General features: G+C 37.5%; 1 protein-coding gene and 1 non-coding gene across 2 annotated transcripts in view; one reads left to right on the top strand and one right to left on the bottom strand.

The window, feature by feature from the left end:
- LOC136033354 (sushi, von Willebrand factor type A, EGF and pentraxin domain-containing protein 1-like) overlaps positions 1–26,758 on the top strand; it is a 306,644-nt gene that overhangs the window by 35,868 nt on the left and 244,018 nt on the right. Inside the window, exon 5 of the mRNA XM_065714145.1 lies at positions 12,781–12,939. Within this exon, the coding sequence (XP_065570217.1) occupies positions 12,781–12,939 (159 nt within the window). The remainder of the gene's footprint in view (positions 1–12,780; positions 12,940–26,758) is intronic.
- On the bottom strand, positions 23,689–23,794 carry LOC136033397 (U6 spliceosomal RNA). Its single transcript, XR_010618925.1, has one exon. It is a non-coding gene; the product is annotated as a U6 spliceosomal RNA (small nuclear RNA).

The following is a 26,758-nucleotide window of genomic DNA, read 5'->3' as shown; positions in this document are numbered from 1 at the left end:
AAAAACTTTCCTAGACATCATGTAGTTCAACTCAAAACATGTAAAAACAAAACCAATTTAAAACAACACTCTCAAACAAGTTTTCAATCATTCAATCTAAGGAAACTCTCACCACAGACACAGCTCCAGTGTCAAAGAAATGGCTAGGGAGATCCTGGGAATTCAGATTCACTCGAATAACCCCCAAAATCATCGATCTTGGTGAACAGTAGAGTGCCCATGCTAACAAAACCGACGGAAAAAGTAAGGATGAATACGAGAGGCTGAAACCTTACCTTTAGACCTTAGATCCTCCAGAGCCAAGGGTGGCTCATAGGGCATCTACTAAACCTCGCCAGACATCTCGGAGCTGAGCTGCAGCCGTGACTTCCTCCCACTGTGGTTGAAGAGACAACTCCGCATTTCTCAGGTCTCGGTCGTACTGTCGTCGTAAGGTGTGTCTTGGTCAACCTCTTATTCGCCTCCCCTCGGGACGCCAATCATATACTGTATTCGGGAGTCGATCCTCTGGCATACGGAGGACGTGGCCAAGGTATGTCCATCTCCTACGTTTCAGAAGGTCAGTAACTAATGGCTGACCGGTTCGTCGGCGAACTTCTATGTTGGTGACCTTTTCCTGCCACGATATGTTCAGGATTCTCCTAAGGCACATGTTTTCAAAGGCTAAGACACGTTTCTCTAGCTGGGTGTTTAGTTTCCAGCATTCACTAGCATAGAGGAGGATGGACATCACATTGCTATTCAGGAGGCGGAGCTTCAAGCGCATAGAGTATTTACTACTGCGCCAGACTGGTTTCAACTTGCTAAAAGCCGATGTCGCTTGTCCAATTTTCCTCTTGATTTCGTTGGCTACTTCACCATCGTATTCGATCCAACTCCCGAGATATTTAAATTCCTTGACCTGCTCAATAGTTTTATTTTTGCATTTTAATATGAGTGGGGAGTCAGATGTGGCCATACTCTTTGTTTTACTGACATTTACTGCAAGTCCCATTTTCTCGGCCTTTTCGTCTTTGGCGTCGAGTAGCAGCTGCAGTCGCAGGAACCCGACCCGACCCGAGCCGAATATAACGCCCGACCCGAGTATCCTCTTGTCTTTCTCACCACATTGTGCCTTACAGACCAAAGCCCTCCTCCAGTGAGATATTAAGTATCTTCAGCCATAAAATCTCTGAAGAATATTAAAGGCCCCGGTTCGGATGGTATTCAGTCAGGGCTGCTATAATCAGGCGGAGAAGAATTGGTAGATATCTACCACAAGACAATAACAAATCTCTCGGAAACGAGTTATTTTCCCTTATCCTCAGTGAAAGCTATAACTTTCCCCTCTTTTTAAAATAAGAGAAAACGATGACTGTAATAACTACAGACCATTTTGCCTGACAAGTAAATCAGCAAATAGTCTTACAAAAATACTCCTTGACCGACTGAAGTCTCAAACAAAACATATCTTACAGGAATATCAGGCCGGCTTTCGAAAAGACCGTCCACCATAGACCATATTTTCTCAACTTGGCAACTGATGTAGAAATACATCGAATACGCGAAAGAGTTGCTATTACTTTTCATCACTTGTATTTATGTGCATACGGGTTGTCAAAAGGGTGTAATTCAGGAATGACTGAGCATATCAATTTGGAACTTTCACGAAATGATAAGGGAAATGATTAATTGACCAAAAAGGCAATATTCGCACGCTACTACTACTGCTAGGACTACAACTACCCCTACTATTTCTGCTACCTACCTCTCTCCTCTCTCAACTACTTCTCAACTACTCAACTACTTCTCCTACCCCTACTAACTGTAAAACTACTGCTCCTGTAGAGAGTACCACCAAGACTTACTATATTGAAATGAATATCTGAGGAAACGTCGAGGGGAAAGTTGAACTAAATCAAAACATACTATGTTCATACAGATTGCTCATACAGGCTTATCAATAATAATTTTGGACCGACATACTGTATCAAGGAGAAAGTTTTGAGGCATCATGAAGGGGATGTTCAACTGACCAAAAGGTAACATGTACCTGCTCGTACTGCTATTAATAATGCTGTTACTACTGTTATTATACTACTAATACAACACTATTACTGCTTCTGCTAGTACCACCATTACTATGATACTAGTACTACTAAGGCTAGGCGTATGGAGGTAAAAATCTGACAGCATATTGAGGTGGAATCTGAACTAAATCAAAACGCACTATGAGCATTTGTCAAAATTACAGATTGTCAAAAGGGCATATCTCAAGAACGGATTTGGATATTAAGCTGGAAGTTTCAGAGAATATTTAAAGGGGAGGATAAATCGACCAAAAGATAATATGTATATGCTACTACTAACACTGCGACCACTGCTACATTTTTGCTATTACTACAACTGCTGCTACTACTGCTGAACTAATCCTACTTGTACTTCAATTGCAACCACTTGTAAGGCTTTGAGTATTATCATCTTAGTTCTCTTCGTTTGATTGGATTTGATTAGAAATCGGAAGTTCTAGCGCTCTTTTTAAGAGTCAAAAGTGAAAAAGTGTTCGGAAATACTACAACAACTGCTACTACTACCTCTACAACTACTACTTATGAAGCGAGTACTTCTAAGGCTGGGGATATTAAAGTTAAAATTTAAGGACATGTTGAGGGGAAAGTTGAACGAAATCAGAATATTCTACGTACCAACAAACTGTCAAAAGGGCGTATCAGCAATATCTTTGGAACGGTTTACCGTATGAAGCTGATACTTACAGGACATCGTGAAAGGGATGCTCTACTGACCAAAAGGCACCATGATTATGATGCTACTGTATTTGCTGTTGTAGGCGCTAACACTACTACTGATACTACTACTACTATTTCTACCCGAAGTACCATGATGCTAGTGCTATTAATACTAAGGATAAAGGTGAAAACTCGGGATAATACAGAGAGGACATTCGGACTAAATCGAGAGACGCTATGTGCGTGAGAACTGTTAAAAGGGCGTATCCCAGGAATGGATTAGGAAATTAAGTTAGAACTTCCAGGCAATCCTGATGGGGGAAGATCAATCGAACAAAAGCCACCACTCCTTTTGAACTACCAATACCACTAACACTGCTACTAGTCCTTCTACAACTACTTGATTTATTAATTCTACTGAAACTTTTACTAACGCTCAGAGAACTGAGATGAAATTTTCAGGAATTGTTGAAGGGGAGGTTCAACTAAATTAAAACACTGTATGGATTGGATATACAGGTTATCAAAAGGGCACATCTGCAATATCTACCACCACTACAACTAGTACGTCTTTGGCGATTACTTCCAAGGCTGAGGATATTGCAGAGAAACTTGAAGAAATGTTGAGAGGAGATGTTCAGGAGGGAAAGGAATATCCCTGTAGAAAACCTGTCTGGGTTTGACACAATAGCTCAGAGCCTGGGGGAAATGGTTGTAAGTTATACCCCGGGGCATATAAGGTTTTTATTGAATGGGCTGCCGTATAAACTTCGGATTGGGCTCACATTTTATTAGAACTAGGAAGTTCTAGTCCCTTTTCTAGAGTCAAAAGTGATTGGAGGGCTATTGCCCCCCAAACCCCGCCATTTCCCGAAACACATCTAACAAGTTTTTAAGAGCTATTAGTACTACTATTAATGAAATAACAAATGAATGAGGATTGCCATTTTAATATACATATACTGATATTTATTCCTTAAAGCCTAAATAATTTTTTATTTATTAAAGTAAAAAAAGTGAAAAGATTTAAAATACATTTCATCTGCAGTAAAGTGCAAATTATCTTATGGTCTTGAGTAGGCATAGGGGTTCGCAGTTAATTTATGCTCATTTTGAATTTGATTCGGTAATTTATCGTAATTTATGTTCGTTTTGGGTTTCATTTATTTATTGACGGTGATTCACGGTAATTTTACGCTTGTAATATTATTTGACCTTTTTTCTGATCGTTTTTGGTTTAATGGAGTTATTTACTTTTCTTTGAAAAACTTAATTTGTGGAAAAAGTTTCTAAAATTTGTTTATAAAGAAGAGCGAGCTCCTTCGAGCCCGGCTCCACCGAATTCTTGTATAGATATGCATCAAGATTCTGTTTATAGATACATCAAAATAGATACATCAAAGATACGTTAAAACTGTACATATTAATCGTATTTGACTGAAAGCATTAGTCGTATAACAGTAGTAGTTATATTAGTTGTAATAGTCGTAGTAATAACAGTCGTAGTAGTCGTAGAGGTTGTACTAGTACTAGTCGTAGTAGTCATAGGTTTCATTGCAGTGATATTAGTAGTTGCAGTAGTAGTGGATGTAGCAGTAGAAGTTGTAGCACTAGGAGTAGCAATAGTAGCAGTCTTATAAATAGTATTCATAATGGTCGCAGTGGTAGCATTAGTTGTAGTCGTAGTAGTAGTCACATGAGTAGTAATAATAGTAGTCGTGGTAGTAGCAGTAGTAGCCGTAGCAGCCATAGTTGCATTAGTACTAGTCGTAGTTGGAGTAGTCATAGTAATAGTAGTCGTAGTAGCAGGAGTCGTAATATTTGTAGTATTAGTCGTAGTAGTACATTTCGTAGTAGTAGTGAAGGCAGTAGTAGTAGTCCACTACTAGAAGCCGTAGGCATAGTAATAGCGGTCGTAGTAATAGTAGTCGTACCAGCAGTAGTTTTATTAGTCGTAGTCGTAGCAGTTAAAGTCATAGAAGCAGAAGTCGTAGTAGTTGTAATGCAATTATAGTAGCCGCAGTAGTAGTCGTCGTAGTATTAGTATTCGTAGCAGTAGTCGCAGCAGTAGTCATATTAGTAGCAGTCATAACAGTCGTAGTGGCAGTTGTCATACTGTCTTACTAGAGGTAGTCATAGCAATCGTAATCGTTGTATTACTAGCCGCAATAGTTGTAGTAGTAGTGTTCGTAGAAGTAGTAGTCGTTATAGTAGAAGTATTCGTAGCAATAGTGATCATAGTAATACTAGTCGTAATAATAGTAATCGTAGCAGAAGTAGACATAGTCCTGGTAATAATAGTCGTGATAGTAGTAGTTGTAGTAACAATAGTTGTATTAGTAGTGGTCGTAGCAGTAACAGTCGTAGTAAGAGTAGTCACACAAGTAGTAGTCGTGGTAATCGCAGTAATAGTAATAGTAGTAGTATTTGCAATAGTCTTAGCAGTAGTTGTCGCAGTGAAGCAGTAAACTAGTTGTAATCACAGCAACTAGTTGTAATCACAGCAGAAGTAGTAGCAGTAGTAGTAGTAGTATGCACCTAGTCTTTTTGTTAGTTCAATACCCCTCTCTATATGGCGTGAAAGTTTCAACTTAATACCCTAAGCTGTTCCTGAGAGTTTGAGATGTCCTTTTGACAACCTGTATGCACATTATGTTTTTGATATAGTTCGTAATCCCCTAAACATTCCCTGAAATTTTCACTTTAATGCCCTTTGCCCTTTTGAAATTACTGAATCGAACATGCCCCCATTTTCCCAACAACAAAGCCTAGATGTGTAACTTGCAATATATCACTGGGATAGCCTAGAACCCTTGCCCGGAGGACTCGGGGGGGGGGAGTGTCATCCCCGGAGACATATTCATCGGACCTTTCAATCATTTTGAACACAATGTCTATCTTAGTAAATTGATGGGACATTTTTTGGGGGATGGCAGCTAAAAGTGGCATGGGAGGGGGACAATGGGTAATTGGTGTAGCTTACAATCTTGCCCCAACGGCTGGAGGGCACGTTATCCCTGGAGACATGGTTACTGGACCTTTTTGTCTTTTGGGGGAGAAGCAGCATGGAATGGAGACTTGTTGCTATCAACAATTTTTTACTCTTAAAAAGGACACTGAAACTTTCAATTTCCAATCGAATGAGCCCCTACGAAAGTTTTTACAACAACTGCTTCAGCACAAAGTGTCCTGGGAAAAAAATAGATAGTACCTTCTTTTTTTCTTTTTTTTTGCCAACAGGAAGTATGGTTTTTGAGTACAAAGGACCAATTTCCTTTGGCCTGTTTTCCATTATCACACACATTTTTATGATGTCTTCATCATAAGGAACTGACGCGGAGGAACAACCTTTGTGTTTTTGCCTCATCCAAGCTGCATTTTCACTTTGGCAAAAACTCTAATTTCAAAAAATCTAATTGTCAAAAACTGTATTTCTGTATTTTTCTTAAGCCGCGTTCTTAATCGGAAAATAAAAGCAAAGTATAGTTATTACATTTCACCATTTGCAAGCTTCGTAGAAGGGGAGGGATGTGATAGTTCCCTCATACTAAAGCCTCACCTATTGTATGGGGTGGGATGGTGACGTTAGAAAAGAGTTAAGCAAAATCGGAACTTCTGAGGCGATTTAGGCTTTGAATAAACTGGGTTGGAGGAGGAGCGTGCTTAGAAGTATTGGCCTCCTGCGGCTTGGTGCTGTAGTGAGTTATTAGAAGTAGTTGTAATCTTCTTAACAACTAATTGACAAAAGTCAATGTTAAATGATCCACACCAACAACCACAGACCCTCTGGTCTCCCCCCGTAAACTGAGGTTTTCTTTCTTTTAAAAGTTTCCATGTAAAAGCTTATAATCTGCATGTTTTTGTTTGTTTTTTAAATAACCCCCTCCCCCTCGTGATAAATTCTTTCGTACATGCCTGGTCGTCAATGTGTCATCTCTGATGCTAATTTGAACCACTGAAATAAAAACAAAAAAACTAAAAAGTTTACTGACTTGAGTAGACCTTAATACAACTTGTAAGAAAGAAAAGAAAACTTGTATTCAATTAGGTTTCTAATTTTGGAAATAAATAATAAGATATAATTAAATGTCAAATTTTCTTTGATTCACTCTTGTAATTTATTTTTTTTAAACCTTGAGTCTTTTAATTTAAATGACTTGGCAACTTTTATGTATAGCATGAAATTGCTTTTTCAATGACAGGAAAATGAAGACATCATAAAAATGTGTTTTCTTTCTTTCTATTGTTGAAATGGGAATATACTCTATGCCAGTTAATTCACTCATATAATATTTGAAGCAGTAACCGCATATTTAAAAGGGATATGCTACCACAAATAGCATTTCCTAGGAAGGAAGAACTTCCCAAGGGCAATGGGCAGTAGACAATAGAAAAGATTCAAAAGTAAATTGGTACTGTCTACTTTAAAACCGTGTTTTCTGTCGGCAAAAAAAAGAGCTAAGAGCTTATATGGTATGAGCTCTAGCAAAATTCTAAGAATCAATAGATTAATGTAAAAGGAAAATCAGAGGCTTAATGCCGGTTGGGATTTTAAATAAGAGCTCTGAGACACGAGGTTCTTCTAAATATCAAAATTCATTAAGATCCGATCACCCACTCGTAAGTTAAAAATACCACATTTTTTCTATTTCTCCTCTCCCTTCGGGGCCCCAGATGGTCAAATCAGGAAAAAAGACATTATCAAGTCGGTCTGTGAAGCTCCCTGACACGCCTAGCAATTTCCATCGTCCTAGCAGGTCCAACAGCACCGAACTCGCCAGAGCACTGGAACCCCCCGAACTCCCCCAAAGAGAGAGAATCCAGTCCGGTTACGTCAATCACATATCTACGACATTTTCTTATTCTACCCACCAAGTTTCATCCCGATCTCTCCCCTGTAAGCGTTTTCCAAGATTTCTGGTTTCCCCCTCCAACTCCCCCCAATTTCACCAGATCTAGTCGGGATTTAAAATGAGAGCTTTGAGATATGAGTTCCTTCTAAATATCAAATTTCATTAGGATCCGGTCACCCGTTCTTACGTTAAAAATACCTCAATTTTTCTAATTTTTCCGAATTAACACCCCTCCCAACTCCCCCAAAGAAAGCGGATTCAGTCTAGTTATGTCAATCACGTATCTAGGACTTGTGCTTATTCTTCCCACCAAGTTTCATCTCGGTCTCTCCACTTTAAGAGTTTTCCAAGATTTCCCGTTTTCCCCTCCAACTCCCCCAATATCAGCGGATACGGTCTGAATTTAAAATAAGAGCTCTGAGACAAGAGGTCCTTCTAAATATCGAATTTCATTAAGATTCGATTACCCATTCGTAAGTTAAAAAAACCTCATTTTTTTCTCCACGCCCCCAAGATGGTCGAATTGGGGAAACGACTGTCATCAAGTCAATTTGTGCAAATCCCTTGCACGCCCACCAATTTTCATAATCCTAGTACGTCCAGAAGCACCGAACTCGCCAAAGCACTGGAAACCACCACCACCCTCCAACTCCCCCAAAGAGAGCGGATCCGCTCCAATTATGTCAATCACGTATCTAGAACTTGTGCTTATTCTTCCCATCAAGTTGCATCCTGATCTCTCCACTCTAAGCATTTTCAAAAACTTCCGGTTTCCAAGATTTTTGTTTCCTCCCCCTTCCCCTCCAACCCCATATGTCAACGGATCCGATTCGAATTGAAAACGGAGCATCTGAGACATAAAATCTTTCTATATATCAAGTTTCATTAAGATCCGATCACCCATTCGTAAGATAAAGATACCTCAATTTTCACGTTTTCTAAGATTTCCGGTTTCCCCCTCGAACTCCTCCCAATGTCACCGGATCGTATCGGGATTTGAAGTAAGAGCCTGAAGCCCAAGATCCTTCTAAATATCAAATTTCATTAAGATCCGATCTCTCCTTCGTAAGTTAAAATTCTAATTTCTCATAATTAAACCTCTCCCCCCAACTCCCCCAAAGAGAGCGGGTCCGTTCAGGTTATGACAATCACGTATCTAGGACTGTGCTCATTTTTCCTACCAAGTTTCATCTCGATCCCTCAACTCTAAGCGTTTTTCAACATTTTAGGTTTCCCCCTCCAACTTTCCCAAATGTCACCGGTTCCGGTCAGGATTTTAAATAAGAGCTCTGAGACACGATATCCTTCTAAATGTCAAATTTCATTAAGATCCGATCACCCGTTCGTAAGTTAAAAATACCTCACTTTTTCTAATTTTTCCGAATTAACCGTCCCCCCACTCCCCCTCCCCAGATGGTCGAATCGGGGAAACGACTATTTCTAATTTAATCTAGTCTGGTTCCTGATACGCCTGCTATATTTCATCGTCCTAGTTTATCTGGAAGTGCCTAAACTAGCAATAGTGTCCAATCAATTTATTAAGACAGGCATTGTGTTCAAAATGATTGAAAGGTCCAATGAATATGTCTCCGGGGATGACAACCCCCCTCGAGGCAAGGGCTCTAGGCTATGCCGGTGATCGATTGCAAGTTACACATCTAGGTTCTGTTGTTCGGAAAATAGGGGCATGTTCGATTCAGTATTTTCAAAAGGCAAAGGGTATCAAAGTAAAAATTTTAGGCAATGTTAAGGGGGATTATGAACTATATCAAAAACATAACGTACATACATGTTGTCAAAAGGACATCTCAAACTCTCAGGAACGGCTTAGGGTATAAAGTTGAAACTTTCACGGCATATAGAGAGGGATGTTGAACTAACAAAAAGACTAGGTGTATGCTAATTCTACTGCTACTACTTCTGCTGTGACCACAACTACTACCACTATGATAACTACTGCTACGACTACTGCAAATACTACCACTACTACTATTACTACGGCTACCACGACTACTACTTGTGTGACTGCTCTTGCTACGACTGTTACTGCTAAGACTACTACTAATACAACTACTGCTACTATGACTACTACTACCACGACTATTATTACCAGGACTATGTCTACTTCTGCAAAGATTACTATTATTACGACTAGTTTTCTACGATCACTATTGCTACAAATACTTCTACTATGACGACTACTACTTCTACGAATACTACAACTACAAGTATTACGGCTAGTGCTGTAACGATTACGACTTGTGTGAATACCTCTAGTACTACAGTACTACTACCACTACGACTGTTATGACTACTACTAATATGACGACTGCTATGACTGCTGCGACGAATACTACTGCTACGACGGCTACTACTACCGCTACTGTGATTACGATTACTACTACTACGACTTTGACTGCTACGACTACGACTAATACAGCTACTGCTGCTACGACTACTACTGCTACGACCACTATTACTATGACTATGGCATCTAGTAGTACGACTACTACTACTGCCATCACTACTACAAGTTCTACTACTGCGTCTATTACAACGAATATTACGACTACTGCTACTATGTCTACTATTATTATGACTACTCCGACTACGACTAGTACTAATGTAACTATGACTACTTCGACCGCTATTACTACGACTACTGCTACCATGACTACTATAATTACTGCTACTGCGACTACTACTACGACTACAACTAATACTGCCACTGCGACTTCTACGACCACTATTAATAAGACTGAAACTATTAATACTACTACTGTTACAACTTCTACTCCTACTTTCACAATAACTACAACTACTAATATCACTATAACGAAACCTACCACGCTGCGACTACTACGACTCGTACTAGTACAACCACTGCGATTACTACTACTACGACTGTTATTACTACGACTATTATTACTGATATAACTACTACTGCTATAGGACTAATATTTTCAGTTAAATACGATTAATATTCAGTTTTTGATGTATCTACTGTTATGAAAATCATGTTCGCCAGTTTCGGCTACTGTTGTGGCGAGTTGCTCCTTACTTACAGTTCGTTACAACAAACTGATCAGTGATATGTTTTAAATAAATAAACAAATGTTTAATGCTTATCTATACAAGAATATATGGGAAGAATCATGCAAATACAGAAAATCGCCGTCAACAAATAAGTGAAACCCAAAACGAACAGAAACTACGATAAATTACCGATTCAAATTCAAAACGAGCATAAATTAGCATGAGTCGGGCTGAGAACCCCTATGCGTACTCAATACTATAAGATAATTTACACTTTACTGAAAACATAATGTCTTTTTAATGTTTTCACTTTTTTTACTTTAATAAATAAAAATTATTGAGGTTTCAAGGAATAAATATCAGTATATGTATATTAAAATGACAATCCACATTCATTTTCTATTTTATTACTAGTAGTTTCAACAATCCTGAACAAAATAGGGACATGGTGGGTGTGGGGGGGATGGCTACCCTTCAATCACTTTTGACTCTTTAAAAGGCAACAGAACTTCCGAATTCCAAACAAATGAGTCTCACGTGAAGTTTATACAAGCTATTCCATGAAAACCATATATGCCCCGGGGCATAACTTACAACCCTTGCGTCTGGACTCTGGGGGAATGTGTCAACCCTGGATACATTGTTATATGTATTTTGGACTATTTCGAACAAAATGGCTTTTTCATAATTTCGATCAGCGCGTTTGGGTAAAAGAGGGCGTCAAGGGAGGGCAAGTTGTCCTTACACTTTTGACTCTTAAATAGGAGCTAGAAATTCCAATTTCCAATCAAATCAGCCTCCTGAAATTATGCGTCATCCCTTCCATAAAATTCTTATTTGACCCTACGACATAACTTACAGCCCTTGTTCCCAGGCTCGGAGAGGTTATGAAAACCCCGACTATTTTGAACAAAATGGCTGTATCAAATTTCTATAGAATGTATTTGGAGATAAGAGGGGATGGGGCTAGTTGCCTTTCGATTACTTTTGACTCTTAAGGAGAGCACTAGAACTTCTGATTTCCATCGAATAAGCCCCCCCACGAAGTTTTTACGACCACCCCTTCCAAAAAAAACTTTGTATGTTAATAATGACTGGTATAGCTTATAGTCCTTGCTCTGAGTGCCATGGAGGGGGGTGTTCATCCCTAAAGGTATAATTACCGGACCTTTCAACTATGCTGAACAAAATGGCCATTTCAAAATTTTTAGTGAATGAGTTTGGGGAAATGATGAAGTGCCTTGGTAAAAAAAAGTAACACATTTTGCCCACGTCACTCTTTACTTAGACAGGGCTATGGCGCCGCATATGATGCCGTACTTAAAAAAAAAATATTAGTCACTAGTTGGTGTCTTCTAAGCATCCTTTCTTGAACCTTTATCAATAGGCGTATTTCCAGAAGAGTATTAAGATAATTAAAATGCTAAGAATACTAAGAGTATTAGCAGTACTCTATACAATACTCTGTAAAACGTGTAACATGTATAATACTGTGATATAATGTATAATACTCTGAATAATACTCTATGTAATACTCTTTAGAATGATTTGTTGAATGAATGATAATAATTGGACGAAACATTTTTAAGTGGTGGGACGAGAATACATTTGGAAATCTATATATAAATTCTGTATATATTTTTGCCATCCTAACCTAAGAAATTATGATTTTAAGCTACAAAGTGTAATTTTAGAGATTTATCCTTCAATCCTCAATGTAGGATTGTTTTTGTAAAAATCTCGAAAGCCTTACTTTTACTTTTCTGTACAATTTTCAAAGTTTCAATTCCATGCATTGATTTTAGGCGCATCCATATGATGCTGTTCACCTCTAGATTTGCTATTATTTAAATTCTTAAAGCAAAACAATTCTTTTTAATTGCATCTTAAAAAAGAGAAATAATAGCTAGATTTTCATGAAAAATCTATCTAGCGAACCATATACAAAATTAAAATTTTTGAAATACTTAAGTTATGGGTAAAACTGTTAATCAAGACAGTGAATAGATAAAGTTCAAAAAGTTCAAATTTCTACTTCTTACTTATATATTTGAATGTCTTCGTTTTATTTTGCAAATGGGAAAGCAGTGTGGTCTCAGGAGTTATTAAAGTATAAAATTTAGATAGTGATTCTCAGCTTTGGCTTATAATTTTTTTTCTTTCAGAGTGTCCTTCTGGGACGTACAAGAACGTCAGTGGGCCTGGTGATATGAATTCCTGCACACCATGCCCATCTAAGAATCATATTTCACCTACTGGTGCCACCTCTGTTGACCAATGTACCTGCAAGCCTGGGTATTTTCTGGAGAAAAACTCTTGTAGAGGTATGTTTAAATTGTAGAGGTATGTTTAAATTGTAGAGAAAAACTCTTGTAGAGGTATGTTTAAATTGTAGAGGTATGTTTAAATTGTAGAGAAAAACTCTTGTAGAGGTATGTTTAAATTGTAGAGGTATGTTTAAATTGTAGAGAAAAACTCTTGTAGAGGTATGTTTAAATTGTAGAGGTATGTTTAAATTGTAGAGAAAAGCTCTTGTAGAGGTTTAAATTGTAGAGAAAAGCTCTTGTAGAGGTTTAAATTGTAGAGGTATGTTTAAATTGTAGAGAAAAACTCTTGTAGAGGTATGTTTAAACTGTAGAGGTATGTTTAAATTGTATATTGCAATGTTTCCGTACTTTTTTTTATTTCATGTTCTTGAAACAAAGTAACATTCAAACCAAGAAATACCTTGAAAGGATTTTAAGATTTTGTTTAATAGGAAACTGGAAATAGTTTTTATTTTTCATTTTTAAACCTTTTTAACACTTGATATGAATAAATCCATATCTATATTTATATTTATGCATATGTATTTCTCACTCTATATAAGCAAGTAACTTGCTTCTGTCAGAAAAGCTTTTGCAATATTCCCGGGAATTATTCCGGAAACGTTCCAGACTTAGTAAATCTTTCTCTGTCTGAATGTCCTTATAGGAGCGTACGCAGAATCTTTCTTCTCAATTAATTTAAAAAACTTTTTCCACAAAATAAATTTTTCAAAGAAAAGGAAGAGTTCCATTAAACCAAAAATTTGCAGAAATAAAGTGAAATAGTCTTCCAAGTGTAAGACTGCCACAAATCACCATCAATAAATAAATGAAAACGAACAAAAATTACAATAATAACTGAGTCAAACTCAAAACGAGCAAAAATTAACATGAGTAGGGCTGACAACCACCATGCCTTCTTAAGACCAGAACATAATTTTCACTTCACTGAAAACAAAACCCATTTTAAATATTTTAACTTTTTTGACTATAATAAATAAAACATTCTTGAAACTTTAAGGAATAAATGTCAGTATATGCATATTATACTGACATTCGACGGTTATTTTTTTCCAGTAAAGTGCAAATTATGTTCTGGTCTTGAGAAAGTATGAGGGTTGTCAGCACTACTCTTGTTGATTTTTGCTTGTTTTGAGTTTGACCCAAATATTTATTGTAATTTCTGTTTGTTTTGGGTTTTATTTATTCAATAATGGTGATTTGCGGTAGTTTTACGATTGGAAGATTATTTGACTTTATTTCTGCTCATTTTTTATTTAATGGAGCTCTTTAATTATCTTTGAAGATGATGTTTTGTGGAAAAAGTTTTTTAAATTAATTTCTGTTCATATTTTGTTGATATAGTCGATTTCATGGAATTTTTCTTTATATATCTTTACGGTTTTTTCCATAAGAATCCATAGTTTGGCTTGGTTCTTGTATGTTGGAGAAACTTTTTCATCAATGTTTAATCCTTACTTAAATAGTATTGTTTAATTTGGTTTTATACCTCCTCAAGTTGACCTGAAATATTAAACATAATACCATTCCCAAAAAATCCTGTCGATGCTCTTTGACAACTTCGATACACTTACACTCTTTTGATTTATTTGAATTGTAAGAGCAAGTAGTAATAGTAGTGGTGCCAGAAGTTTCAACTTATCCCCCCAGTCGTTCTCGATATATTCTTAAGTGTCTTATTCAAACCATACACACAGTGCCTTTTGATTTAATTTTAAAGCAACATTTAGTTTTAAAACAAAATGGACCTATTACATATTTATGGGGGGTTGACATACCCAATATCCCTAGAGATTTAGTTACCGGACCGTTCTACAAAATGACTACTGAACAAAATGACTGAAAATTTTGACTGGTTGTGTTTAAAAATGAATGGGCTCGACAGGAGGGCTGCTTGCCCTCCAATCTCTATTGGCTCTTAAAAGTGGCACTAGAACTTTTTGATTTAATTCAACATTCGTCTAAATATTCCTTGAAAGCTTCACCTTAATTCTCCTAGCTGACGTAGTAGCAATAGTTGAACAGTGAAAGTTTATTGCGAAAACAAATTTATGGGAATTTAAAAAAAGGCCTGAGTTGCTCTTTTTTTCTTATTTTTCGCTGGAGTGATCGCAGTAAATCAGTGATTGTAAAATATTGGGAGAGGGCCTGTTGCAAGGAAATTGAAATATCTGGCTTTTTTTCTTCTTAGAACAGAAGAGATCATGCCCAAGAAAAACGGCATTGATGCCAAAATACATCAGTTTTTGCCCAAAGAAGGTCAAAATGCCAAGGATAAGAAGGATTGATCAAAATACTGGAGAATGAAAATTCTAAGAGAACCTATGGACTTTTCTTGGTGTAAAGCTCTCAACAGACGGTTTTGAGATTCCTATCTTGGAAAACCAGCCACAACTAGTAGATTACCGCAAAATCGCAGATAGTTTTAATGGTTCATTTAAAAGCTACATAATGACCCATTTAATGGCTCATTAGAAAAAAGAATTGGACACAGTACTAAATTATAAAAAAGTAATAAGGCTCCAGGTGTTGATAATGCGGTAAATGAGTTATTTAAGTGCGGGAGAAGTTTTTGAAAAAGGAAAAGTACCCACCAATTTAGGAAAACTCTAATGAAACTCCACTATAAAAATGATGATAAGAGTGAGTGTAGTAATTATAGAGGCATTGGCTTAGTTTCTGTAGGATGTAAATTACTTAGTATGATGATACTTTTTGGACTAAGATATGTTGTCGATAAAGTTTTAAGAAAAAAACAATAACAAAAAGTCACTGCAACAAAACATCCCTAATATCAAGTAGCTTACATTGATAAATCATCATGGCAACTTAATGTAAAGAAGTACTAAAATCAACTGCAAAAACAATTATGAAAAATAATAATGATAATAAAATCAAGTAGCTTACATTGATCAATTATCGTGGCAAATTAATGTCAAGAAGTACTAAAATCAACTTGCCAAAAAAAGAAATAATATCAAGTAGCTTACATTGATAAATTGTCTTGCCAAATTAATCCCAAGGACTGCTAAAGTCAACTGCAAGAAAATAAACACTAATTTCAATAGCTTACATTGATAAACTATCATGGCAAATTAATGTCAAGAACTACTAAAATCAACTGCAAAAAATCACTACTTTCAAGTAGCTTAAATTGATACCTTCCATGGACTGCAACCAAAATACCACCAAAGGTCCAACCTAGGTTAGTTGTGGCCGGGTAAATGACAAAACTTTTGATGGGTTGAAAAATCCAACCTTTTTGAAAAATCATTTCTAAACTTATATTACAAACTGAATTATACAACTGAAACTTTTGATTCTGCCCTGGTTCAATTTCTTTTCAAATACCCCATCTATTTCGTTCAGATCGAAGAGGTGACAATTATATCAAACGGTACGAGTTTTAATCAATGTGTGAGATAGGGTACATAAAAAATCAACATGTTTTTCAGCTTTGGATGGAAAGATGCAGGAAATCTCCGGCCAGGGACCTACTTAAAGGGAGGTTTTTCAACCCCCCCTCCACCGGAACCCCAAATTTTATTCAATTTATGGCACTCCTGATTAAAACTTTTTTGTTATTGCCCCCAACTCCGTCTTTATGGCACTTGGTATTTGTTAAGTGACATATAGCAATCGCAATTTCTGCCTGTCTGTCTGTCGGTCCCGGTTTTGTTAGTTCGTGCACTTTCAGATGAGCTGAAGACGATGAAAGTGGGCAGGTGTATGAAGGAACAGACCAGATTAAGTTAGAAATAGTCGCTTCCCTGATTTGGAAAAATATTAGAAAAATGAGGTATTTTTAACTTACGAATGGATGATCGGATCTTAATAAAATATGATATTTAGAAGGACCGTGTATCTGAGATCTCTTATTTTGAATCCCGACCGGACCCGGTGACATTGGGGGAGCTGGAAGGGAAGCCAGAAATCTTGGAAAGTGCTTAGAGTGGAGAGATCGGGATGAAACTCGGCGGGAAGAATAAGCACAAATCAAAGATACATGACTGACATGATCGGACTGGATCTGCTCTCTTTGGGGGGGGGCGGGGGGGATTTCCAGTGCTTTGGCGAGTTTGGTGCTTTTGGACGTACTAGTACGATGAAAATTGGTAGGCGTGTCGGGGACCTGCACAAATTGACTTGATAGCAGTCGTTTTCCTGATTAAAACATATGGGAGTGGGAGCTGGAGTGAGGAGAAATCTCGAAACATGAGTTATGTTTATCTCACGAATGGGTGATCGGATCTCAATGAAACTTGATATATAAAAATATGCCATGTCTCAGATGCTCCATTTTCAATTTGGATCGGATTCGGGGATACTGGGGGGTAAAGGTGAAACGGAAACCTTGGAAACCGGAGTACTGATTCTTAATTTTAGGTTCCGACCTCGTCAAAAGTGCCATATGAGCTCTTGGCTCTTGTTTATTATTGGGTTCTCAGTGAAGAAAAGACCTGCATACATGCATGAATTCGATCAAAATGTATAACTTCATTAGTTTGGAATAGAAAGTTTCAAGATGAATGAGTTAAATATAACACTTAAACAAATACAGCAATAAATACAAATTTACCTAAAAATTAATCGCGCCAAAGATTAAAAAGGTAGCGGGGAAAAATTATCTCTATTTATTTGTATAACAAAAATCATCTTAGCCAGACAGAAACAGATATATGAAAATGATTCAAAAAGAAGGAAAAGGATTGCATAAAAATATCGTTAGGCTTGCCCTAATCCACTACTTTGTCACAAGATACGTAACGGCATGATTCTTCTAAGAAACTGTTGACACACTTTTGATAGAGCACTTCTAATGGCAAATTTATTATTATTTAGTTTTTTTTTGGGGGGGGGGGGGATGAGGGGGCTGCGAAGTATGCATCGGCACTGTTTCTGTTTTCTGTTTCTGTTTCTGTTTTTTCTTGCCTGTTTCTGCCTGTTTCTGTTTCTGTTTTTACAAAAAACAGAACAGAAAACAGAAACAGGCTACCTGTTTTTGTTTTACCTGTTTCTGTTTCTGTTCTGTTTTTTTTTTCATCTGTTTTTTTCCGTTTCTGTTTTTTTTTTATCTGTTTTCTGTTTTTTTTTCTGTTTTTTTTTTTTTTTTTTTTCAAATGCCGCGCTATCTAGCGGGCATGATACCGAAACGCATGATACCTACCCGTACCTACCGTACCGAAACGCACATCTAGCGGGCATGATACCATGATACCGTTGATTTTTGAATTTAAACAAAAAGGGAATAGTTGTGGGAAAAGTCAAAGTCATGGCCAATTGTAGAAAAAAGCTAAGACCGATTGTCCAATTAAGTGGGCAACCCAGTCAAGGTTAATTTTACCCCTTTGATTGCCGTTGTGACTGTCTCCCATTTATGCTACACCTCTCCGTGCATGCATGTCCCTTGACAATGCCGAAATAGAGTCAACCCGTTGACTACGGGTTGACTACTTGAAAATTTTCCTCTCATGCATGTCACTCCACAATGCTCAACTAGAGTCAACCTCTCATGCTAATTCACGGCGGGGTAAATCTGAGCGAAAGAGAGAGATAGAGAAAGAGAGAGAAGCTTGAACGCTATACAGTGGACATGGGCTAGATGGGAACCCCATATGACAATGTCTCTACTGTTGGTATATGTGTAGCGGATGGCTATTACCGCTTGAGCAACGGTCTAACCATTGACGGCTTTAAGGATTCGTGCTTTAAGCGGCAAACATGGGCTCAATGAAACCCCATATAAAAGAGGAATATAGCGTTGGTATTTACTTAGAGCAATGGGTTACCGCTAGAACAGCGGTCCAACAAGCCACGGCTTGAAGGCATCCGTACTTTAAGCGGTGAACCTAGACACCTTGGTATGTGTGTAGCGGAGGGTTATTACCACTTGAGCAATGGTCTAACCATAGAGCGTTATAGAGCGTTGGTATTTGCTTAGAGCAATGGGTTACCGCTATAGCGACGGTTTAAATAGCCTCTAACTTAAGCGGTGGACATAAGCTAGATGGGATGACTCTGTGTCTGTCTGGTATATATTAGCAAGCAGCGGTCTAAGTAGCCTCGGCTTGAAAGTATCCGTGCTTTAAGCGGTGAATATAGTGTTGGTATATGCTTTGAGCAATGGTTTACCGCTAAAGCAACGGTCTAAGAGTAACTAGGGTAAATTGTCAATTATAAATGACATTTAAGCTTGAAAGGAATATAGCGTTGGTATCACCCGATTGGACACATTATATGACAAATTTCGCCCCCCCCCCCCCTAAAAACGCTAGTGTGTTGAATTACACGAAGTTGCTCATCTTTTGTATGTGACTACAAGGATTTAACAAGAAGATGTTTTCTTTCCTATTAGAAATAGAAGAAGTAAGGAAAAAACAGGAAAAACAGCTGTTAAAACAGCTGTTTTTTTTAAAAAAACAGCTGTTTTCTGTTTTTTCAAAAAACAGAATAGATTACAGAAACAGGTCACCTGTTTTTGTTTGACCTGTTTCTGTTTCTGTTCTGTTTTTTTTCTAACTGTTTTTTTCTGTTTCTGTTTTTCTCAAAAACAGAAACAGTGCCGATGCTTACTGCGAAGTAATGGCTTATTTTTCGATTTAGAATTCGATCATTTGATTTTTTTGTTGCATAAAACTACTCTATTACTATGACCTATTCTACTTCTGGTAAGGGTTAATACATTGTTGGTGTTGCCGCTTCCGGAATTTCTGCTCTGAAGACTGCTATGTAGCCTTAACATCAATAAGCTTGCTGTAGTTACTCGGATGATGTTAACTTTGGCAAAACACTGAGGTAAACCAAGTATCTTATTGAATTTAGAGTTGGTCTGTCTCCAACATCCACGAGGCCCTACCGAGGATGAGCTCTACCGAGGAGATTCCACCCAGTTTAGAGATATCTTTCCTTCGCGTCAGCCGCTCTCTTAAATACTGATGGGTGGTCGTACGACACCGTCACATCCGCAATATAGGAAACGCCCTGCTTAACGATTACTAGATCCAGCTTAAGCCTTTATATGTCATGTGTGAGGTAGGTTTCATGCATATGCCTTAGGCTGCTTCCCTTCGAATGCTGGATCAAAGAATTGACCACGGAATCATTCCGCTTGACCCGGGCTCCGTAGATGAACACACGGGATTGTAAGGCATGCTGAATCGTTTCCTGCGACTGACATCCGTGCCTACACATATTCGTCATACTGAGTCCTTCTGGTTGGGTATAACAGAGTCAGTAACAGAATCTCATGAGTGTTGAGTCGCCCCTTCAAAACTTAATCTGTCCTGAAAGCCAGAAGTTGGCGATTGGGTTTGCCTTAAAGGAATCCGCCCCATGACCCTGCCAGGTCTGGGCAAACTCCAACTGCCAATTTCGCGCTTTAAATTTTTCGATTCGGTTCTGCAGTCGTTGCACCAATTGTGTAGAAGCTAGTGCAATGATCCTCATGTTTGGAGGTCCAGAGCTTGCGCAACAGACCTTCTAGGAATGTTATGACCAGGAACGGGGGACAAGGCCCCCGTTCCTGGTCTTAGTGTATAGGAAGCTGGTGGCGGTCAACTTTGGAAGGTACAGTACCTTCTTGACGAAAGAGCGAACTGCTCTATCGTACCGCTCTAGCCGATGGATGCTGGAATCAGCCACAGACACTCTGGAATCAAGACGCCGGGGGGGGGGGTCTTCCGACATTGCCACCTTTCTATCGTCAAGACACTTTTCTACCTCATCCGCCAGTTCATTATTGAATTCTGTTGCGGGCTTGTGAAGTAACTTGTTGATTCTCTACATTTTCTTTGGTAGAAATACAAGACGGGCCTTGCGGTCGGTATTCCAACTCTTGACGTTGTCAAATACCCCAAGGTACTCGGGCCGCTGGTGGGCTTTCTTTACCGCCTCCACTGTCCTTCCAGGCATCAAAGGAGAAATGATCTGCTTTATGTTAATCAGTTTTCAGCATCTATACTCGATTTCTGTGACCTGATTCAACTCATCATCACTCCAGCGAGCTCGTTTAATTTCTGCAAAACGTTCATTGTGCTCCACCGGGTGCTGGTGTCGCATATGCTGACCCAGACCCGAGGCAGATGTGAAACACCTGCCACGGCCAACAACAATGCACTTTAACATTTGGCCCTCACCCTCACTAACGCTGGCTTGGGTTCGACATCCTGCCTGGACCTGGACCAATCGTCCGAATGAAACCAGCTTGTCTTAATCCTTATATGGCCTATACTTTTCTTTGAATAATATCTTTTTCAAAAAGGTTTTTTTTAATTCATTGAGTAAGATGTTTCAGTGTTTTGGTTCCAAATAATTTTAAATCGACAAAAATGTATTCGTGTACCATCAAGACATGTTTATGAAATAACTCAAATTTTTCATGAATTCCTTGAAACCTTTATAATCAGTTTTTTTTTGTAAATAAAAGTAAAGAAAAGGTTTATTATTAATTCATTTGAATGCTAGATGACTTATCAAACAGTTCGTGATAACGAACTGTAGTAAGGAGCGACCCGGCTCAATAGTAAACGAAACTCTAAAACCGGAATTTTGATGCTAAATGATACATCAAAAGAATCGGATTTTCTTGCTGATCTTAAATATATAAGTTCTTATATTCTTATATAGTTTCATCAAATTTAGTCTTTTGTCATCAAAAGTTACGAGCCTTAGAAAATTTGCTTTATTTTGGAAAATAGGGGGAAACATCCCCTAAAAGTCATAGAATCTTAACGAAAAAAGCCATCGCATTCACCGTATCAGAGAACCCTATAGCAAAAATTTCAAGCTCTTATTTACAAAAATGTGGAATTTCGTATTTTTTGCCAGAAGACAGATCACGGGTGCGTGTTTATTTGTTGTTGTTTTTTCCAGGGGTCATCGTATCGACCAAGTGGTCCTAGAATGTCGCAAGAGGGCTCATTATAACGGAATTGAAAAGTTCTAGTGCCCTTTTTAAGTGACCCATAAAATTGGAGGGCACCTAGGCCCCCTCCGACGCTCATTTTTTTCCCAAAGTCAACGGACCAAAATTTTGAGATAGCCATTTTGTTCCGCATAGTCGAAAACCATAATAACTATGACTTTGGGGATGACTTACTCCCCCACAGTCCCCAGGGGAGGGGCTGCAAATTACAAACTTTGACCAGTGTTTACATACAGTAATGGTTATTGGGAAGTGTACAGACGTTTTCAGGGGTATTTTTTTGGTCTGGGGGGGGGGGGGGTTGAGGGAAGGGGGCTATGTGGGAGGATCTTTCCTTGGAGGGATATGTCATGGGGGAATAGAAATTCGATGAAAAGGGCGCAGGATTTTCTATCATTACTATAAAAAAAAACAATAAAAAAAAATACATGAAACAGTTTTTTCAATTGAAAGTAAGGAGTAACATTAAAACTTAAAACGAACAGAGATTATTACGCATATGAGGGGTTCTTTTCCTCCTAAATACCTCGCTCTTTATGCTAAAAGTATTTTTAGTAATTTCAACTATTTTTTCTACGGCCTTTCTGATTCAGGGGTCGTTCATAAAGAATTGAGACAAAACTTAAGATTTAGTGTAAAGAGCGAGGTATTAACGAGGGGACAAACCCCCTCATATACATAATAAAAATATAAGAATATAGAAGTTTGTTACGTATGTTAATTCTTAAGTTACGTATATTTTTTACTAATAAAAACGTTCGTTATAAATTAAAAGTTCTGCTTGCCTTTTTAAGTAACCGAAAAATTGGAGGGCAACTAGGCCTCCTTCCCCACCCCTTATTTCTTAAAATCATCTGATCAAAACTAAGAAGAAAGCCATTCAGCCAAAAAAAGAATTAATATGCAAATTTAATTTTAATAATTTATGTGCGGAGAGCCAAAATCAAACATGCATTAATTCAAAAACATTCAGAAATTAAATAAAAAAAACTAGTTTTTTTAACTGAAAGTACGGACTAGGAGGAACATTAAGACTTAAAACGAACAGAAATTACTCCGTGTATGAAAGGGGCTGTTACCTTCTCAACGCCCCGCTCTTTACGCTAAAGTTTTTTACTGTTTTAAAAAGTAGAGTTGAGAGAAAGAGTCACGGGGCGTTGAGAAGGGAACAGCCCCTTTCTTACACGGAGTAATTTCTGTTCGTTTTAAGTTTTAATGTCGCTCCTTACTTTCATTTAAAAAAACTAGTTTTTTTTTATTTAATTGATAACAAAGAGCCTGCCGTTATGTAAGAATCAAACAGGCCTGTTATCCAAACTGTTGGAACACAGAAAAATAACATACCAAACACTTGGACATGCAACATAGCAATATCTCCATTGGACAAATAAGTCCAAAAGGTAAAAAGGTAAATGTGCTCACAGCACAAATTTCGAGGATGATTACAGCCCCACCTCAAATTGTCTTTTAATACAATTTTAAAAATTTTTGTTGGGAATGCCCTTGTAAACAATCTTTTAGGAGTATTACTCATACTTCCACACCCTCTGTGTGCAGGTATGTTAGTGACTTGCGTTCATAGAAGCGAGGTATATAGAGGAGGGGTGAATTTGGAGTTAAACAAAGGTTGTGATGAAATAAATTAACTCTCTAAAACGCTTCACGTTTGTCCTCCTCCTTCGAAAATTTCAAGAGCGCCCATACCCAAAGAATACAAATTTGAAAATTTTCGATATGAGGCTCAACTCTTCTCGATATCTTGAAAACAACATAAAAAAAAACAAATAGGAAAAATAAACCCCATTACAAATCAAAATAGTGCAAAAAATGTGGAACGCTTCACGATTTTGCGTGTCATCCTTGCGCAGGGGCCATGCTAATCTTCTCTGTATCGTTCCAATTTTAGTATATGTCCTCCCGAAGGAGGACAATATGTAATATGCAAAATTTGTATATATACCTAGAAATAGCTCAAGATCTTACATATATTGTGCATGCAGTAAAAATTAACTTTCATACGGAACAGAGGAGGCAACAAAATTCTACAAAGTGAAAAACTACGTGTGTGTCATGTCTTCTGCGTGTGTCATGTTAGAAACGTAAACACAATCATTATTATTTTCTTACTACAGCTTGTTATTCTAAAAACAAATACGAAGTATTAATTGAAAAGTGAGTTAATGCGTTTTTAACTGTTTTAGAGGTGCACTATGAAAGCTGGACAAGTTGCATATATCCTTGTCTCACGGGAAAACCTCAAAAAATTCTGGTTTCTTTGTTTTTAGTGATTCCATTAAAACCCATGCTTTTCACTTTTTTGGGTCAGTAAGCGCATGCCCTTCTGATGTCAGGGCTGTATACAGGATTTTTTTCCGTGGGGTATTTTTTCGGGGGGAGGGTTACAAAAACTTTTAAAACATGCAAAAAAATATTTTGTTTATATGCGATTTTGTTACGATTTTACGAGCCAGTCAAACATTTTGGCGGGGATACGGCTCAAGCCCCCTAACCTCCCCCTCCTGGATATGGTCTTGCCTGATGTATAATTTCCTATGTAACTTCCATAGAATCTGTTATACATCTGTTATATATATCCATAGAATCTGTTCCCTACATCTGTTACTTACAGAGTTCTACCCTGCTTCGAGATCATTCCTTCGTATGTAACTGGCATAATGAAACCTAAAATGCAACCAGGGAATTTTTCAGGGGGGAGGCACCAGGAGTGTGGAGACCTAGCCGTTAGAAATGGGTCTCTGAATTTTCAGCTTGAATAAGTGGAGTGGCATCGATTTTTTTTCAATAATTTAATAATGAAATGGTGGAAAAAAGTGGAAATTCACACTGCTTGAGTTAACCACAATGCAACGACAATATTTCTTAGGAATTTCTCACCTTCTGTGTACCAACCAGTCACAAAATATAGTTATGTTTATGTATAGGGTGTGCATATATTTGTCCATAAAATCGTACATACTGCTATATATACCGCTGAGGATTGTATACTTATTTCGGTACCGTACATATCATCCTATAATCTGTCCACGATTAACTGTCTATATAAAAACTTTTACAGGACAATTCTCTTATCTAAAGCTAAATCTGAGCCGAATTTCAAATTTTGATTTTGTGCTCAACAGACATATCGAGATTTGAACGTTTCAATGGAATATTTTAAAATTTCAAGATTTGAAATAATAATCTTTGAAATAATAATCCATAATAATCAGACATTGATTTTCTCCTCAGTTTACTCACCAGGTTTCTTTGCTTTGTAAATAAAATAAAAGACTCATCACTTTTGGAATCCAAATATGTTTCGTAAAGCAGATTTCTTAATTTTATTTGGTCAATTATCTCCTCTGTTATCCATGGTCTATGGGGAACAAGCTTTTTTGGTTTAATAACTTTTACTAGACACGTTCTTTCATAAACAGTGTTAATTATTTCCATCGGAAAATCCAGAGCTTTAGCAGGGCATTCATTCAAATCAATTGAACGAAAAAATACATTGTCAATAATCGAAGCAGATTGACTTGTGATTCTCGTTGGAATATTGACAAGTGGATATAAATCATTTGCAATCATAAAATTTAGTAGATCACCATTTGACTAGATAGATCCAATAAATTAAAATTAAAATTAAAATTAAAATTAAAATGAATAAAGCGAAAGAGACTGATTTGCACATACAAACGTTTCACGCAGCCCTAGGACATCAATTCGGGACTTTACCAAGGAGCTCATTAAATCAATCAATAAACTCATCCAAGTGAGTGCTAGGAGGCTTATACACCATACCAATTAAAAAAATTTTTTGGTGATTATGTTCAATATCTGCTGAAAAAATTTCCACCTTACCTTCTCTCCATATACTAAAATCATCCCTTATATGACTCATAATCCCTTTCTTCACCAAAAGTGCAGTACTACCTCGGTGAAGTACGATTTTTGACATGTAGATTGTACCCCAGAAATGAATAAAGCGAAAGAGACTGATTTGCACATACAAACGTTTCACGCAGCCCTAGGACATCAAACTGGGATAATCTATTAACTGGAGTATATCTAGGTAACATGATGTCACTTGGACATTCCAAGATCATTAATACAAACATTGGTCGTTCTCTATTGACGAAAACTCATGTGGCGCGCACAGATAAACACTATTTTTTTGGATTTAACTGGGTTATAGGAGAATCATCATCACGGGCAATTCCCCTGGATAAATAATCCTCCAGGCTAAATTTATCTACTTCAGACCCGACCATCTCTTACCAGCAAAAAAGAAAAAAATCACATAAAAGCAGAAAAAAGAAAAAAATAGAAGCAAAAAACAACAAAACAAAACAAAAATAAACAAATGTAAAAAACACTAGGCTTAGCCGAAATCTGACCATGCATGTCGCTGACCATACTTATCTTTCGCTGCGTTGAAAATATCCCGGCGACGTTTTGTTAGAGACTCCGATACAAAATGTTGAATCGAGTCTAGTTTTTGCTTTAAACACTTCGGGCTACATCTTTGTTTCAAAATATAACGACGATCGGAGCAACTCTAATAGAACTTTCTTCATGCTGCATAGTCGGATTATTCAATCGGAGACGGTACACATTAATCATATCAGAAGATGAGAGATCAGTTACAGACATTTTGCTATTTATAATGCGAGATATTGTCGTACGAGTGTCAACACCAGGTAGCTGCTTTACCCTATGAAATACAAGACTGTCAAGCAAGGACTCTTGACCATAATCATCAAGCTTTTTTTCTATTCGACTAATTCTCTCCCCCAAATTTTCAATTTGAGTTCTCAGACTACTTAGAGCCCGCTCAATTTTTGCAAACTTTGGATTAAACTCGAGCGTGGGTGAATCATTAACCTGGCTGAC

The sequence above is a fragment of the Artemia franciscana genome, chromosome 11 (assembly GCF_032884065.1).
Source record: "Artemia franciscana chromosome 11, ASM3288406v1, whole genome shotgun sequence".
Taxonomy (NCBI): Eukaryota; Metazoa; Arthropoda; class Branchiopoda; order Anostraca; family Artemiidae; genus Artemia; species Artemia franciscana.
This window is presented reverse-complemented; position numbering and strand designations above follow the sequence as displayed.